Below are 15,184 nucleotides of genomic sequence, written 5' to 3' on the forward strand. Positions count from 1 at the left end.
GTGAAGCGAGGAACACCAATGAAAACTAACTGCTCAGTCATTTTAATGACATGAGACTTCCTCCAATTGATGGCAGCTAGTTACCACCTCTCTCCACTCTGTGCCAGGCTGCCCAGATGGTGCCAATTCATTTAGACATATTTCTTGGCTCATTTATTCAGGCAGACAGTCCAAAAGCCACCCTTTTAGATAACTGAGTTGAGGTCAGCACAAGCATTCAGCCACATAAATGCTGAGCTACCTGTGACAGTGTAATACAGGGAAGACCCCTGACATACACATGTTCTGCTCCTGGATATGTGTTTGGGGCAGTCACGCAAAAGAAAAAGGAAGACTGTTTTAGCATAAAACAAGGCAGGTTCATTTGTTTAACAAGTCTGATAAGAACGTGGCCTGCTAAATTAATACCAAACTATTGATCAGCTGAAGGAGAGGCACCACAACAAGAGAAAATGAGATGTGTCAATACAAAGGATGCATTTATGGAGAAATTAATCACACAGAACACAAAGGCAGGAAGAAAAATACAATCCAGGTGATGAAAGGGCAAGGAGGAAGCCTGTGTTAATGCTGCTTTCTACCAGCGAGTGGGCAGAAGAGCTTTCATGACAAGCACACAGCTCCCACTACAGAGGGGTCTGATTTCCCACAAGGGTGTCCCCTGTGGCCAGGAGAGGACTGAGGGCTGCGTTTCCTCACAAAGCTTCAAGCCATCACGACACAGACAGAAACGATAAATTGATTTGCCAATAGAAGCACATCAGCTTTGAAGCTGTCTACAGCAAGTCATAACAGAAGCATGAGAAATCCAGCTTGCTTTAACTCAAACCATTTTTGATTCATTATTAGTAACAATACTGTCCATTCTCAGAAGATGCAGAGTAGGCTTCCTACAGCAGAGGCCTTAGGGGGAAAAATAGATGATCTTACTATAACATTTTAAAATGAATTCCTTCCATTTCTGTTTTTTAACTCCTCTCTGAAATAGAGGATTCAGACCTAGAAGAAATAACCATAAAACCATTCTCTGACTCTTTGTTGCAGTATTTATTTCACATGTGCACGGCAAACCTGAGCCCTGGCCTTACGTACCTGCTGTGAATATAGACAGACCCCAGAGGCTTTCAAATCTGACTGATAATCACAAATTTGTCTCAATTACATGTCAAACCTTTAACATGTTGCAGGTACCATTACCCTAGCTCAGACAAAAAACAGATATACCACCACCACTTCCTTAAATGAAAGGCTAGGGTAGAGCTGTGTGCCTAAATAGCTATTACCATGATCTCATGGGGAAAGCAGCCAAAGTCCATGGAAACCACAACTGAGCACAACACCCACTGCCTCTGTCCATTCTGCCTGCTAGACCTCAGCCTCGGACACCAACAAGACTTTCAAGTTGGACACTCAGTTGAAAGGACTCCCTAATGGCACAGATGCTAACCTCGTGAGCAAGACTATTTCACAGATCCTGGCTCAAGTCCTGCTTCTGCAGCTGGTGATGCCCATTTCAACTAAATGCTGCAGGCAGCCTCCACCCCGAAAACTCAGGCCTGCAGCAGTTACTCAGAAGTTACTCATCAGATTCAGCATTATCTATTCCCATCAGGCCTTTAAAATTAAATAAATTAAGATCAGCCTGAGGATTAGCTATGTGTTGAGAACAGAAGACCACAAAGTAGCTTATCTCCTTCAGTACCTCAACTCAGGTAGCAACAGATGGGGATTGTGAGTTAAATCAGCTCAGTTCAAGGCTATACCTGACCTCCTGACTGCTTAAGGCTTTGAACATGAAAGCCAATGGCTATTTTTAGCATTAATTAGCTGAACTGTGGGCACTTCTCTTATCCACATCCAACCCATAGGGCTCACCAAGCTCCCCACTCCAAACATTTCACAAAGACTGATGGTTTTCTGCTTACGTACACTCAAAAGCTGCAAGCACAACAGCATAAAGACTAAATGGCTGTTTCCCATTCACTCCACTGGATCTCTTTATCTTCAGTCCCGAATCTCCTCCTAAGCAGCAATAATTGTTCACATTGTTTTGTTAAACCTCTTCCCTGAAAGCTTGCTATTCCCTCTGCCTCTTTTAGACTCAGGCCCTGGGAAGCTATCCTTCTAAAGGCTTTTGTCACCCTAGACCTTGCTTTAATTAGTCAATGCAAGTTCCCAAATACCTACAGGCTTAGTGAAACAGTTCTTTCCCCAAAGCCTCCTTGTGCCGCCACTAGGCAAGCCCACTCCCCGTGAGAATACCAAATTCTTCTTTCCACTGATCATTTTAAATTGCTGCCACTCCTCTAAGCAACCAAGAAGAAACTGTGCATGTGTGCAGCCGAAGACAAGGTGAATTAGTCACATTGCAGATGAAAAAAGGGACTCAATAATCATTTTGCTCACATGACAGATGCTTTTAGGAGAGTAAGGTGCTGATTTAATGCTCAGGCTCCCTTCTTGCTTGAACAGGCTTCAGTCCAATCTAGCAATATATTTCCAACAAGAAGTCCTGAATTCCACCATCTTCCAGTGGGGTTAGCAGCACTTCAGAGATTATTTTTTTAATATGTCTATCAGTCCCACTGCACATGACATACTTCAGCACTGGTCCCCAGTAAGTAATCACAGTCCTTTTTGGTTTAGACCCATGGTCTGTGCTCTCTGACGATGACAGAAACGTAACACAGGTCTGAGAACCACATGCTGGAGAAATGGGTCACCTTGCTGAAGAGTCACTTAACATCCTGACTTTGAAGGTGTTCCAAATATCACCTGCTTACGCTATGTAGGTTAAAATCAACTCGTGAATTTTTGGAAGGTGGCAAAAATAAAAATGGGAGTTTTCACACAACCACGCAGCAACAAATACAACGCGGTTCCAGCTGTTGGCAAACTGGCCCAGTATCCCATGCCCCGCGCATCACTTGAAAGGCAGCTGGAGAGCTTTCCCCCACAGTGAGATTCACCTCTTTTCACCTTCTGCAGCGTCATGGTTAATCAACACCAACTTCATCCCTTTAACTGCACGCTTGTGAGGCAAAGTCACAAATGTCACATCCGTGGGGGAGGGCAACAGACACAGCTGAAGCAACATGAAAAAAGGTCTTGCAGTGCAGAAAATGGGAGCCAGGCACATGGGTGCATGCCCATGTGCTTCCATGAACAGCTGAAGGCAACAGCAAGACCAGGGAGAAAACGTACAGTTTTAGTACACTGTCAGCTTAAAGGGATTTTCATAAAGACAGTCAATGCATGGGAGATCAAGGTCAGCTAACACACTCCAATTAGTTATCATAAAGCCTTGGCAGCTTCACTCGAAGTTGTACACTCTTCTAGAAAGCTGCTGTTATCTATCCTTATCTCGCCTCTTTTACTCACCTACCCTCTTCCCTCCATTCACATCCTTGCTTCTTTTTCCAACAGAGCCAGTGGGCAGGCTCTCTGCTAACCCTGAAGTCTTCCTATCACTCTGCCATCCTGGTGCCCCAAGACCACCACTGGCCGTCATTCATCTCTGGGATGCTTTGAAACCATATTTGTTCTTCCTATGCATCATCAAGCTCTAGAAATCCACTGATACAAAAGCAGAATTGGGAAGAGACCTGCGAGGGCAGGTAGGAAGTCAGGTGAGATGGCTGAGACCCAAGACTCCTGGGGAGGTCTTGGCCCACCATAATGGGGAACAGGGAAGAAACAAGGTTTTAAAGGGACTTTAAAGGGGCAGCAGTGGGTAAAGAAATGAAGAAGAAAAGGAATTTTTCAAACTGAAAAGGATTGCGGCTGGGGAATAGTGAACCTGAAGCAAGCACCTTGCAGTTTGGCAGTCAGTTTCAATCCCACACATTGGTATGTTAGGAAGTACAGCCATTTAAAACCATGTTGGGCTTTTGAAAGAAATGGCTTGTTGCTTCTTTGCCTGCCTGCCGGCACCATGCCATGGCAGCCATACATTTTCTACTCTGAGTCACCATCTCTGTTCAAACACAAGTTCACAATTAGGAAATTAAAATAGACCAGACAGGTGCCAAAGAACTTACCAAACCTGCTCAGCCCACAGGTTCTCAAGCACACACACAGTGACACAAGGAGTGTGTGCCATCACACCATGATTTTTTTTGGACGTTGAATCTCCAAAATCTGAGTCTGGAGTACTCAAGAGGTTTAGAAAGATGACCCTTCTGGAACTGCTCCTAGATGTAACCCACAACACCATAACGTCAGCATCACGACTCACTGCAGGGCTCAAGCTGCACTTTGTTCTGAATCTTGATTGACTGGTTCCTGAGCAAGTACCTGTAATTGCTTTCCTCTCTCCTTTCTCCAGCTTTGCTTGAGGAGACTCTGTGTAGCCACTGTGCTCCATGGGCTGCTCTGCCCTCTTCATTGCCGTGCCTTTGTAATTCATCTGAAGTTGGCTGGTGTACTTCTCATGCTGCAGAGACAAGCAACAGTTGTAGTGTGCCAGTATGATCTGTGTGCTAGCCCACAGAAAACCTTCCCTGCAAACAGATCATGCAAAGGCAAACACTGCAGCTATGTTCTGCAAGAGAAAGCAAGCACACCTGAGCAGAGGCTACAAAATACAGCAGAAATGCCAGCAGAGAGGCTTTCAAATTCCCCAGTTGAAAGACTGAGTGACAATTCTAGTCCATGAGAACATCACTGTGACTTAGCTCTGCAAAATATTTAATTAGAAAACCTTTTAAAGAATAAACTGAGAACAATCAGAACTTAGGTCATTTCTTACTCAGGATTCGAATGCTGAAATCGCCTTTGTTCTTAAGGCAACATCATAAATTCTTTCAGGACAGTCATCTGCATTATCTCATTTTTTCAGGAAAGGCAATTAAAATATATTTAAATTATTTCTTGCCAAACCCCCTCCCCAGATAGGAAAGCGCAGTAAAACAGGCTCCACATAATAAATGAGCTATTTAAAAGTGGGTTTATTACAAATAAATTAATAAAAGTGTGTAGCCATAAAGATTATCCCCCGAGTAAATTCAATGAATCATTTTTCCAATTTCAGCTGCTACATTTCCAATCCTCTCCAAGTCCTAAACATGGAACCAGGGCTAAGACAGTAGCTGCTAGCCACACGGTGATGCCTGGCACTGATAGCCCAGTCCCTCAGCTGAACATAACAGCTTTCTTGCCTAGAGGAGGTTGCTTTTCTGCTTTAGATAAGAGGATGCTTGAATATTTTGTACCTGCTACTGAATTCTTTGTTTAAAGACACCTCATTCAAAAGAGGACTGCTCAGTAAGTAAAAATTGGGAGCTCAAAGGCAAAAATTAGATAATATACAGGAATAAATTAAGTAAACTTAAGTCTGCCGGAGGAAGTGTGATGGAGCTGGTCTAAGCCACAAAGCTTAAGAAAGAGGCATCTCTGCTCCACTTCTGGGAGGGAAGATCTGCTGTGCTTCACCCACAAGCTTATGTGGTGGCTGTTCTTTAATATGTTACAGCTTTAGTAACCTTTTCTGTTGGCACTCATGAAGTCATCAATATCTTTATCTACACGTTAGCACAGGGATCAGAGCCAGGGTAACTGGGAAATGTATCTCTCCTCAAATAAAGGTTTCATTAAGTCCTGATCCAAGGAAAGCCCCACATGGTGGAACATTCCACTGCTATGAAGAGTATTTTAATATTTTGGTCTGCTTGGCCACTACAGGAGCACTTAAATTATGTTTTTTTTTTTCCTAAATGCACCTGCATCCAGACACCCTTACCTTTAACGCTTCTTCTGGGACTTTGTGTTGAATTTGTTCCAGGACATACATGTTTGAATGTACAGCACTCATTAAGGAAAAGGCAAACAAAGTGGACGGACAGAGAAATCTAGCATTTAGTCATGGAAAGAAAACAAGATATAATATCAGAGAAGCTTAAAACTTGCATGGTACTAAAAGTTTCCTCTTCTGTAACTCACCACGGACTCTGCCATGCATGTTTTGCAAGACAGCATGCAATCACATCTGCTGGCGAGACCCACGCCAACTGAGGGGTAGCAGATAAGGGAGCAGGGCAGGAAAAACTAGGGGGAGCACTAGCAGCTCCATGCAGGACCCAAGGAAGCAACCAGAACCCTGACTCAACTCACACCCCACTCCTCTCCACCCAGCTGGCAGCTGCAGAGAGGTTGCTCTCTCCCCATGGTATCCTGGCCAAGATGAGGCAATCTAGTCTGCTCTGGACAAGGGAATAGTAGAGTCCAGCTCCCTGCAGGGATGCCTGGCACTATCATGCTCTCTTGCCCTGACAAAGCCTTTCAGGCACTGCAGTTTCCTGGATGAAAAGTAAATCAGGTCATAAGCTGCTGTGACCTCTTTGGAACGGAGGCATTCAACATAATTGAGCCTAGGCAATAATCCTCAGCAACACTATGTAAAAAAATAAATAAATAAAGGAAGCATATGGCAGTGTCAACACAAACAACCCAATCAGCACAGCACAGCGCAAAGGGGAGGAAAAAGGAAAGATGGAAAACATTACACTAAAAATAAACCAAGTGATACTGGCATAGCAGGGAATCTGCACAGCCTGTATGTGAAACTGTAAATGGAAAAGAGGCAAAAGCTCTTATGCAACAGCACACAGATGACTCAGACCTCAGGAGATGCTGCCATCAACACCGAGCTATGTGGTATGCACAGAAAACACTACTAAAGAGTGGCACTGAAGCAGCAAAGGAAAGGAAGAGTTTGTAACTGCCATACTAACTACGCTGAAGTAAATAACACTAAGACCTGCAATTCTTTATAATTTTCCTGTTGGTGGCAATAAATTCTACAATTCGTAAATGCAATCATTCATTTCACATGAATATCAGTGTGAGGGCTACGGGATTAAACTTCAATTCAGCTGCTTAATACTCAGAACTGCTTTCTATAAAATGTTTAAACCTGTATCACGCCATTAAAACCTACCCATGCTCTAGGCACTGGCTTATGCCTTCACTAGGCTACAGTTCAGAGCAAATCTTCTATGAGTTTCTCCACACATCTAAAGACCAGAAGATACATGACCAGCTACATCAAAAATACCTGCCAATTTGCAAAGCTAGAACTGAGGTTGTAAGAGGCTTCATAGCATGTGCACCGAGACACCACCTTTAATGACATGATCCCAAATGACAGTGCTCTTCTATCAGACAGCACCCAGTACGGGGCTACTCAGTATCACAGAATCCCCACCACCACCACGTTCTCCTGTAATCTCCATCAGCTGCAAGTTGTTCAAATACCAATCTAAAGGGAAATAATCTATCTCCCTTTTTTTTTTTTTTTTTTAAGATTCAGCAATTACCTCACTTGTAAAAATTAGAAATACCACTGCAATGCAAGGATTTTTTTTGCATCTAAAATGGCAAGAGACAGAGCAAGACCAGAACCAAGAGTACAACCTTACACAAGGCCTAGAAAACCCTCTTTTCCAGCATATCCAGGACTGCACACATCAATTTAAAAAACCCTGCTGCAAATGTGAGTGCACCTCCTGCACTGTCAGTGGTTAGAGCTGAGCTGCCCAGATCATTTGAAGACTAGAAAGGCTCAGTCTCCTCTTAGTGCCTCACCTATCTGGACTCCAGCAAGGTTGGGAGTACTTCAAGGGCTCCAGAACAGCCAAGCAAAAACTGCTTGGCACAAGAATGTGGCCCTGGGGTCAAGGATGCACACAAGTTTTCCAGCCAAACATTTCCCCCTACCCAGTGGTAAAACTTCAGCCTCTGCCTCTATTCTCAGAAATGTCTTGACTCTTTTTAAGTGAAATTTCCCCACAAAAAAAGAAACCTGGAGAAGATACCTGCTAGTTCTAAGTTCAGCCCAAGTGGGTGAAGTTTAGCAGACAGAAGCAACTGAAAAAAAGTGAATAAAGAAAGTATGAGATTACATGAAAAGGCAGCAATAGGAGCCTCTACTTACCGCAGTAGCTCTGTAGGCTCAGAATGAAACATCTAGCTTACATCCAGTCATACAGCCGCATCAGTATAAAAAGGAAAGGGACGAAGACAAAGGTGCTTTAGCAGACACTAGCAGAATTTTTCTGTAAACAAAGTAGTAACTGCAGCCCAGCCTTCCTCAATAAAGGGGAAATCTGCTGGTGAAAAAGAGAGATTTGCTTGTGTATTTTGTAGCAAAAGCAATTTTTCATGGGCAAACTTCAGCTGATAAAGTCAGGAGCCTGACCACAAGCCCCAGAGCTAAATGCTGAAAACCTGCAAACTGTCTGAAGGCAAGCACTTGGGTGAAATGACTGACAAAAGCACACAAGTTGGATTAAAAAAAATAGGAAGATGTTAATTCATATAAAAGCATATGGAATATATTTGTTCCCCAACTTGTACCAGTTACAGTGCCACAGAGACCGAAGAGGCAACTCCACAGTCACTACTGCCAGTGCAAGGCCTGGTTCAAAGTCCAGTGAGTCATCATGATTAGTATGCTTTGAATCAGGTCCATGGTGGAGAAACCAAAGTTTATGAGCCATCCAAAGGCTCCAGGAGGGAAAATAAACACCCTTATTCATTAGTCACCATTAGCACTGTTAACTCCCCATAGAGCAAACAGCAAAAACCCAGTCAGAGACACTGTCCCACTCCCTCTTCAGATGAGAAGGATATCATAGCCAAAGCGAATGACATCATTCAGTTTTAGGGTGATGTACTTCTGGTCTGGAATTCTCATGTCATTGACGAATGTCTGCAGGAAAGAAGCACAGGAATAGTTTTTGACTGAGGGTATCACAGTGATGCATCCCAAATACACAGGGCTCCTGGAGGGCACCACGATCCATCTGCTAACCACACTGCACACAGGGTGCACTAGCACAAAGTCAGCCAGGTGAGGAGGTAAGCTCCCTACAAAAATCAACACTAGCAAGTAGCTCCCATGGGCAAGTTAGAGCACCCCAATTATGCTTCAAAGCAAGGTGCTCTGACAGGACTTCTAGGGAGATTCACCTTTCCACCAACTGCAAATGAAATTTTAGTCCCCAGCTTAAACAGGTAAATGAGGTGCCTGCAGTTAGGAACTTCAGATGCTCTCAGCTCTCCTCGGCCCTCCACATCCAACAAGAGTAGCAAACAGTGCAACTCATACTCTAATTACTGAGCTGGGAACCAGCTTTGCACTGGACGTCAGACAACACTGGTGTCACCTGCAAGGCCTGATAATCTAACGAGCAAAGCCTGTCATAGAGGAAGGGGAAAATGAAAATGCACCAAAAAGAAACCCAAGCATTTGCAGTAGTAACACCATGATGTCCGAGGCCACTTTGTCCAAGACATTATATGTCAGTATAATAGGCCCCTCACATACAAGATTCACACACTCATTTTTCCCATGCTCCAGACAGTTCATTGGGGCTCAAAGAAATTAAATTACCCTCATAAAGGTACAAGAAATGTATTTCATAGCTGTGAACAAATGTCTGGGATGTCTCAGATGCCTTCTTTCCCGGGGACCCTATAAGGAGCAATTCTCACAGAACACTAGAGGAACAAATCAAGCACTCATGGTCATCTTCCACAAATAAACCCCCACACTTTTGTAATAACCAGGGCTGCCTAAAACCAAAAATAAATCAGGAACTCAGCTGAAGAAGTACCAGCATGCTGATGGGGATCAGTGACGGGCAGTCACAGACACCAGGAGTTTCCCTACCTCACAAGGTGGGATTCACCCAGTCTCACAGACCAGGAACCCACTGCTGCCTCTTTGCAGCCTCAATGCAAATGCAGCTATGCTCGGATGAATCAAAATTATGCTAGAAAATGTATTTACATGCTTTCACCACTGAGGCACAGTCCTCTGCCTTCTCACCTCAGCCAAGTCAAATATCCATGATAAGACCAAGTATTAACCACAGGGGAAAAATAAATGCTAAAGCAGGAAACTAGAACTTCAGCAGACAACAACCCCCAGCTTCCTGGCAATTTACAGAAGAGCTGAGTGAAAGATCTGTAATTTCAGAATAAAAGCAGTGAGGCTGGTTAAAAGGCAAGGAATTCCAATTGTCATGATTTTTTATAATATTTAAAAATCCCACAAGAATCACATCTGGAGCAAGAATAATTATTTAGTGAATTTTCTGCAAAAAAAAAGGGTCTGCAAGAAAACCCATTTTGATGTCATTACCTATTCATCTGTGGTTACTTCAAATAAAATAAGCCAAGCAAACTGCTTACTGCAGACAGAAACGCTACCTTCAAAACCAAAAGCCCCTTCATAGACTGAAGAATCAGTTGAACATTATAGTAAAAACAATATAAAACATTTCAACAGTTAGTAAGAACCAGATTATCCAGCAAAGCCATATAATGCACTGTTGAAAAGCCATGAAGTAAACTCAAAATAAAAGCAAATTCTGCAAGCGAAATTAAAAATCTAGGTCCTCAAAAGTGACTTCTTTAGGTTTAGGGGGAAAACCAGGTTTTGATGAAAATTTTCAAGTAAGGACTTATGTTTCTTTCATGCTAAAGAGATTCAGTTTGGCCCCAACAGTCTTCTGCAGCAGAAGTGTATCTGACGAGATGCAGAAGGCAGACACTGCTGTAACTCTTTTTACTCCACTGCCCCTCAGAGCACAAGTCAATCATTAAAATCTTGTAAACTCATATGAATACAGAAAAGAATTAGTGGTACAGTCCTTCACTTATTTGCAAGCAGAATTTTCAGCTGCTATTTTGCCACCAGGAGTTAAATACAACAGGTTTTGAACCATAGATCCAACTAGAGCCCAGACCAGTTACTGAAAACATTCCCATCTCAGCAGGGCTCTGTGCCTTCAGCTATAAGGCTGAGAAGGAGTAACACTCATTCTTGCTGTTTCCAGATGCCAGAAGCAGCAGAACACTTGAGATCTGCTTTAGCTGCTGTTTTTGTACAAGTTTCTGAGATTGTCTTGTGGTAGTGATGGTGAAGGGCTTCTGTTTCTAAGCCCAAAAAAATGATTGCACTAAAACCCCTACTGGGAAGACAATTATGTGAATCTAACTTAGACCTGCTCCAGCAGAGGAATTCCTCTGCTGGTATAAACAGCCAAAGAAGAGGCATGCCATGACATTAGGACAGATTGCTACAATGGTATATTAAAAAACCACAGAATGCAGGTGGGCAGACAAAGCCCTCCTTAACACCACTGGTGTGAACTGGGACCAGAACAACGGTTAATATTAAGGCAGGCTCAGCTCCCTGTTCTGGGGTCATATTACCCCTTGGTCTTCACACAGACCAGGCTCAAGAAAGACAAAAGAGCAATTTTTTTTTTTTTTTTTTTTGGGGGGGGGGGGGAGATAGAAAAGGTGGTTTTAAATAGTTTCTCCCCAAAGAAATTAAATGTCTCGTCATCCCATAAATCACTGCATGCACTGACAACTGAACTGCTAGGTCACCCTGCTCACGCTGAACAGCTGCTCCAGAATCTTCACCAGTTCAATGTTAACATCCCCCAAATGAGACTAAATTTATTTCCTCCTCTTTTGTGAACAGCTCTGTGATTTTATGAGCTCTGAACTGTTCTGCAAGGACACAGAAGAAATGGAAAAAGAAATACAAAATGCACGAAAGCTTCTCTCTTCTAAGATGAGGTGCTATACGACCTCCATCTCAGGCTTTGCAAATAATTATGTACATTTGCTTAACTCATGCAAAGAGTTGCAGCAACCCAAAAGGGTCTAACAGAATTAAGTGCACAAGCACTTGCAGATTCAGCATGGTGCACGTTTGCTTTCATAATCCAGGAGGTTTACTACTTACGCCATTTAAGCTCCCGAGATCCTTCACCCAGTGCTCATCTTTCTCCTTGTCATAGTTGATCACAGCATGCTGCTTATCGACACTGCGGGACTGGCAATGAAAGCATAATGAATGTGAGACTGGTCACGCATAAGACACAGTGTTAATCAATGCAACATTTCAACATTAAGCTAATTTGATATGGGGTAAAGGGAGAAAAGCTAAAAGTAGGAAGGATTAAATAATATTTACTACTACAAACAACCAAAGGATTAACAGTAAATGCTTCCATGGTTGTTTAAATGGTTCAACTGGGGGGGGGGGGGGGGGGAAGGGCAAATCACTGAAGGCTGTAAAGACTATGCCATAATTTCAATGAATTATATCAATACACACTGAAAATAAAACCAGCCAAATGGAAAGCCTGGGGCAGGATCTCAGCCAGTGTGAACTAGCAGAGCTTCATTTTTCACCAGCCAAAGCTGGTGGCCTCATCACTAGGGACATTCCTATTTGGGATGATTAATTCCTATTTCAAGGAAAGATAAACCATTTTCTTAAGTTACAACAATGTATTCTGTTCCCACGATTATGTCCCAGATTTTACTTAAATTCTAGGATGCTTTTCAAGTTGAAGAGAAGTTAGTAAACTTGCTATGAGGAAAAAAAAGCAACTCCAGGAAAATTCAAATTTAAGGCTAGGTTCGAGAACACTGAACTGAACAGTGATTTGGTGCAACCAGCTTTGCCATGATGCACAAGTAATAAATGCACTGCATCTTCAGAACAGAGAATGACACTTTGGCGAGAATAGTGTGAGACTTCTGAGGAACAAGTGTTAGATCAAAAGTTCTACATAATTTTGAAATATGCTGTGTTACAGCTTTAAAGACACCAGACTGTATTTAGATCTGCCTCTCATAACTTGAATTCTTGCTGCAGTTGACCTCAACCAGTCACTGGAACCAGTCACTCCATCAGCATGCACACACAACACCGAGAACTCCCTGGTATCTTGGGCAGGGGAGGGTAGGACATGCTACCAAAGCAGGGAGACAAGCCAGGCTCTAAATCAGCAAATCCTCCTCTTCCTGGGCATTGACCAACACGTTCTTGGTGAAAGTGCTTCCCGTTTCCTCAAGTATAAATATACTAGTTTCCACAGCACCGCTCTCAGCAAGCCATTATCTACTTCCTTACAAGCATGTTGAGGCAAAGATTGTTTCAGGGGAATTCCTTAGTGAAAATACAGAGGTTTTGCTGGACAAACTGCTCCATTTGCAGGAATTTCTTCTGCCCCTGCCAACGTCAACACACTGTTAATATCCTAGTAACTGATAAATGTCACTTCATCCCCCTTGCAAAGCATATGTCAGCCCAGGAGACCTGTCCTCCAGAATAACCCCAAAGTACTAGTATGAAGAAAGCATGCACTTGGCCAGAAGACTGCCCTTCCACCTTGTGACGTCCCTCACACCATTCACGACATGCCACCACAAGTAGAGGGCAGGTGACTGACTCCAAACCTCCAGCTGCCTCACTAATACAGCTACTTAGCACTGCTGAATTTGCAAGGTGTCAGCTCAAATAAATCCCAGATGAAACACGAGGCAGCACTCAACACTCTACTGCCCAAATGGTGCTGCTCAGACAGCAAATGCTCCCCAAAGAAACAGAGGCAGAGACAATGTGGTTGGGGACACCCCACTTGCATCTCCTGATACATCAAGCCCTAAAAATGGGAAGTGAAGCACAGCAAGGCCCTCCAGGAGGCACACGCATACATCTCTTGCCCTCATGCAATCACCACACTTGGTGTCTGACCCTGACCTCAACATAGGACAGGTCTTGAGTGTTTGCAGTGAGAAGCTATTGCTTTTCTCTGTTACACATTAGATGAAGCACCTCAGTTCAGTCTGCAACAGCCTAAGTGATGTGGCAGGTACACACATCATAAGATAACAACTGTCTGGGCAAGGATGGTTGAGGGATGCTCCGCAAGACCTGCAACTTGGCACATGGCCCTGATGAAGGGAACATCTCCAGCCACAGCCTCATGTATCACAGCACCTGATTCTGTAAGAATTGGAGTTGTACCTGACCTCCCATACAGAGACATAAATATAACTACCTTTCACCCTCATGGACTTAAAGATAAATATGCACATAGGTCCTGCCTGCACAGGACAGATGCAGGTCTTCCCCAGTTCCTGTGCTACCCAAAATTGTAGACACCACTGTTCCCAATGGGATGTAAAGGAACATGGACTAACTCTTGCAGCAATGTCTGCTTTACCTTTTTACAGTATGCCATAAAGACTCATTTAAAAATTAACAGATTTTAAAGGCAGAACAATTCCTCTAGACACCCCCCCCCCATCAATGACAGAAAGGATTCCATCCCAAAAAGCTAATACAGACAAAAATTAGGGTAGATTTTAATCTGGTATCTGATGTTAAATGAATCACAGGACATTTTAAAAGGGTTTATTTCTGGGAACCAGCTGTCTCCCAGAAATTCAATTTGCCCTGCAAATGACCCTGATGTAAGCATTGCCTTTGGGGTGCTGTATTTTACAACAGCTGACTACAGCTACTCAAGGGTCCCAAACCAAACAACAGTCATCAGAGGAGAATAGAATCATAGACTCACAGAATAGTTAGGGTTGGAAAGGACCTTAAGATCATCAAGTTCCAACCCCCCTGCCATGGAGCAGAGATGTGTTCCAGCAGCATGATATAACCCTACATAAAAGCAGGAAGAGGTCACCGAAAGAACCAATCTATGCTCATTTCTAAGGAAGTTTCAACTGTGCTCAAGACAGCCCTTTGCAATGATATGCAAAATTTGGCCCACAGTCTTGATACAACTTCTCAGCATCTCTTTAAAGAACACACAAGGAACACGGCAAACTATTACACAAACCACGCTTCTGTGAAATTTCATTCTTTTGTGGACAGAGGGGAATTTTCTCAGTTTTGTTTATGTTAAACCAGCAAACATCACAAGAAGTGGCAGCAGGAGTTCCTAAGGGCCTGTCTCCAAGGAAACTCAAAATAACTAAACTCACACCTTATTTATTTTGATGCAGACTTGCCAAAGGTCACTTTTACTTGAGAACTGAGGTGTGGTTTATTTCAACATCAGTTACATTTAACATAAACTGCTCTTGTGTGCAGTGACAGCAGCAACCCAGTGCCTGATCAGGGTTTTGTTTTCAGAGAGGAGCAGACTGCCTCAATCCCACTTCCAAAGAAAAGACTAACTAGTTTTCAGAGTGGTAACAGCTGAGAGCCTGAGAACAGTCCTATGGAAGCCACTTCATCCCAGCAGATCAGTGGTTTCTAATGCATGGCCCACCTGAATTACAGAAAGTGATTTAAGAAGCCCAAGTTGACACATTACAGAGCAGGCCATGGGTGAGAGCTCCCAACAGT

General features: G+C 43.3%; 2 protein-coding genes across 11 annotated transcripts in view; both read right to left on the reverse strand.

The window, feature by feature from the left end:
- Window positions 1-15,184, reverse strand: part of PLD4 (phospholipase D family member 4) — a 116,622-nt gene that overhangs the window by 54,047 nt on the left and 47,391 nt on the right. The window lies entirely within an intron of this gene.
- The window catches only part of CEP170B (centrosomal protein 170B), a 58,760-nt gene that overhangs the window by 33,502 nt on the left and 10,074 nt on the right, over window positions 1-15,184 (reverse strand). For all 10 annotated transcript variants that reach the window (XM_061376234.1, XM_061376233.1, XM_061376225.1 and 7 more), the window contains exons 3-6: window positions 11,768-11,857; window positions 8,630-8,710; window positions 5,741-5,797; window positions 4,297-4,435 (exon numbers count right to left, since the gene is read on the reverse strand). In XM_061376234.1, the coding sequence (XP_061232218.1) occupies window positions 4,297-4,435; window positions 5,741-5,797; window positions 8,630-8,710; window positions 11,768-11,857 (367 nt within the window). The remainder of the gene's footprint in view (window positions 1-4,296; window positions 4,436-5,740; window positions 5,798-8,629; window positions 8,711-11,767; window positions 11,858-15,184) is intronic.

This window comes from Neopsephotus bourkii, unplaced genomic scaffold (genome assembly GCF_033783945.1).
Source record: "Neopsephotus bourkii isolate Nb327-2 ecotype Australia unplaced genomic scaffold, CSIRO-AGI_Nbou_v1 NB_1707, whole genome shotgun sequence".
Taxonomy (NCBI): Eukaryota; Metazoa; Chordata; class Aves; order Psittaciformes; family Psittacidae; genus Neopsephotus; species Neopsephotus bourkii.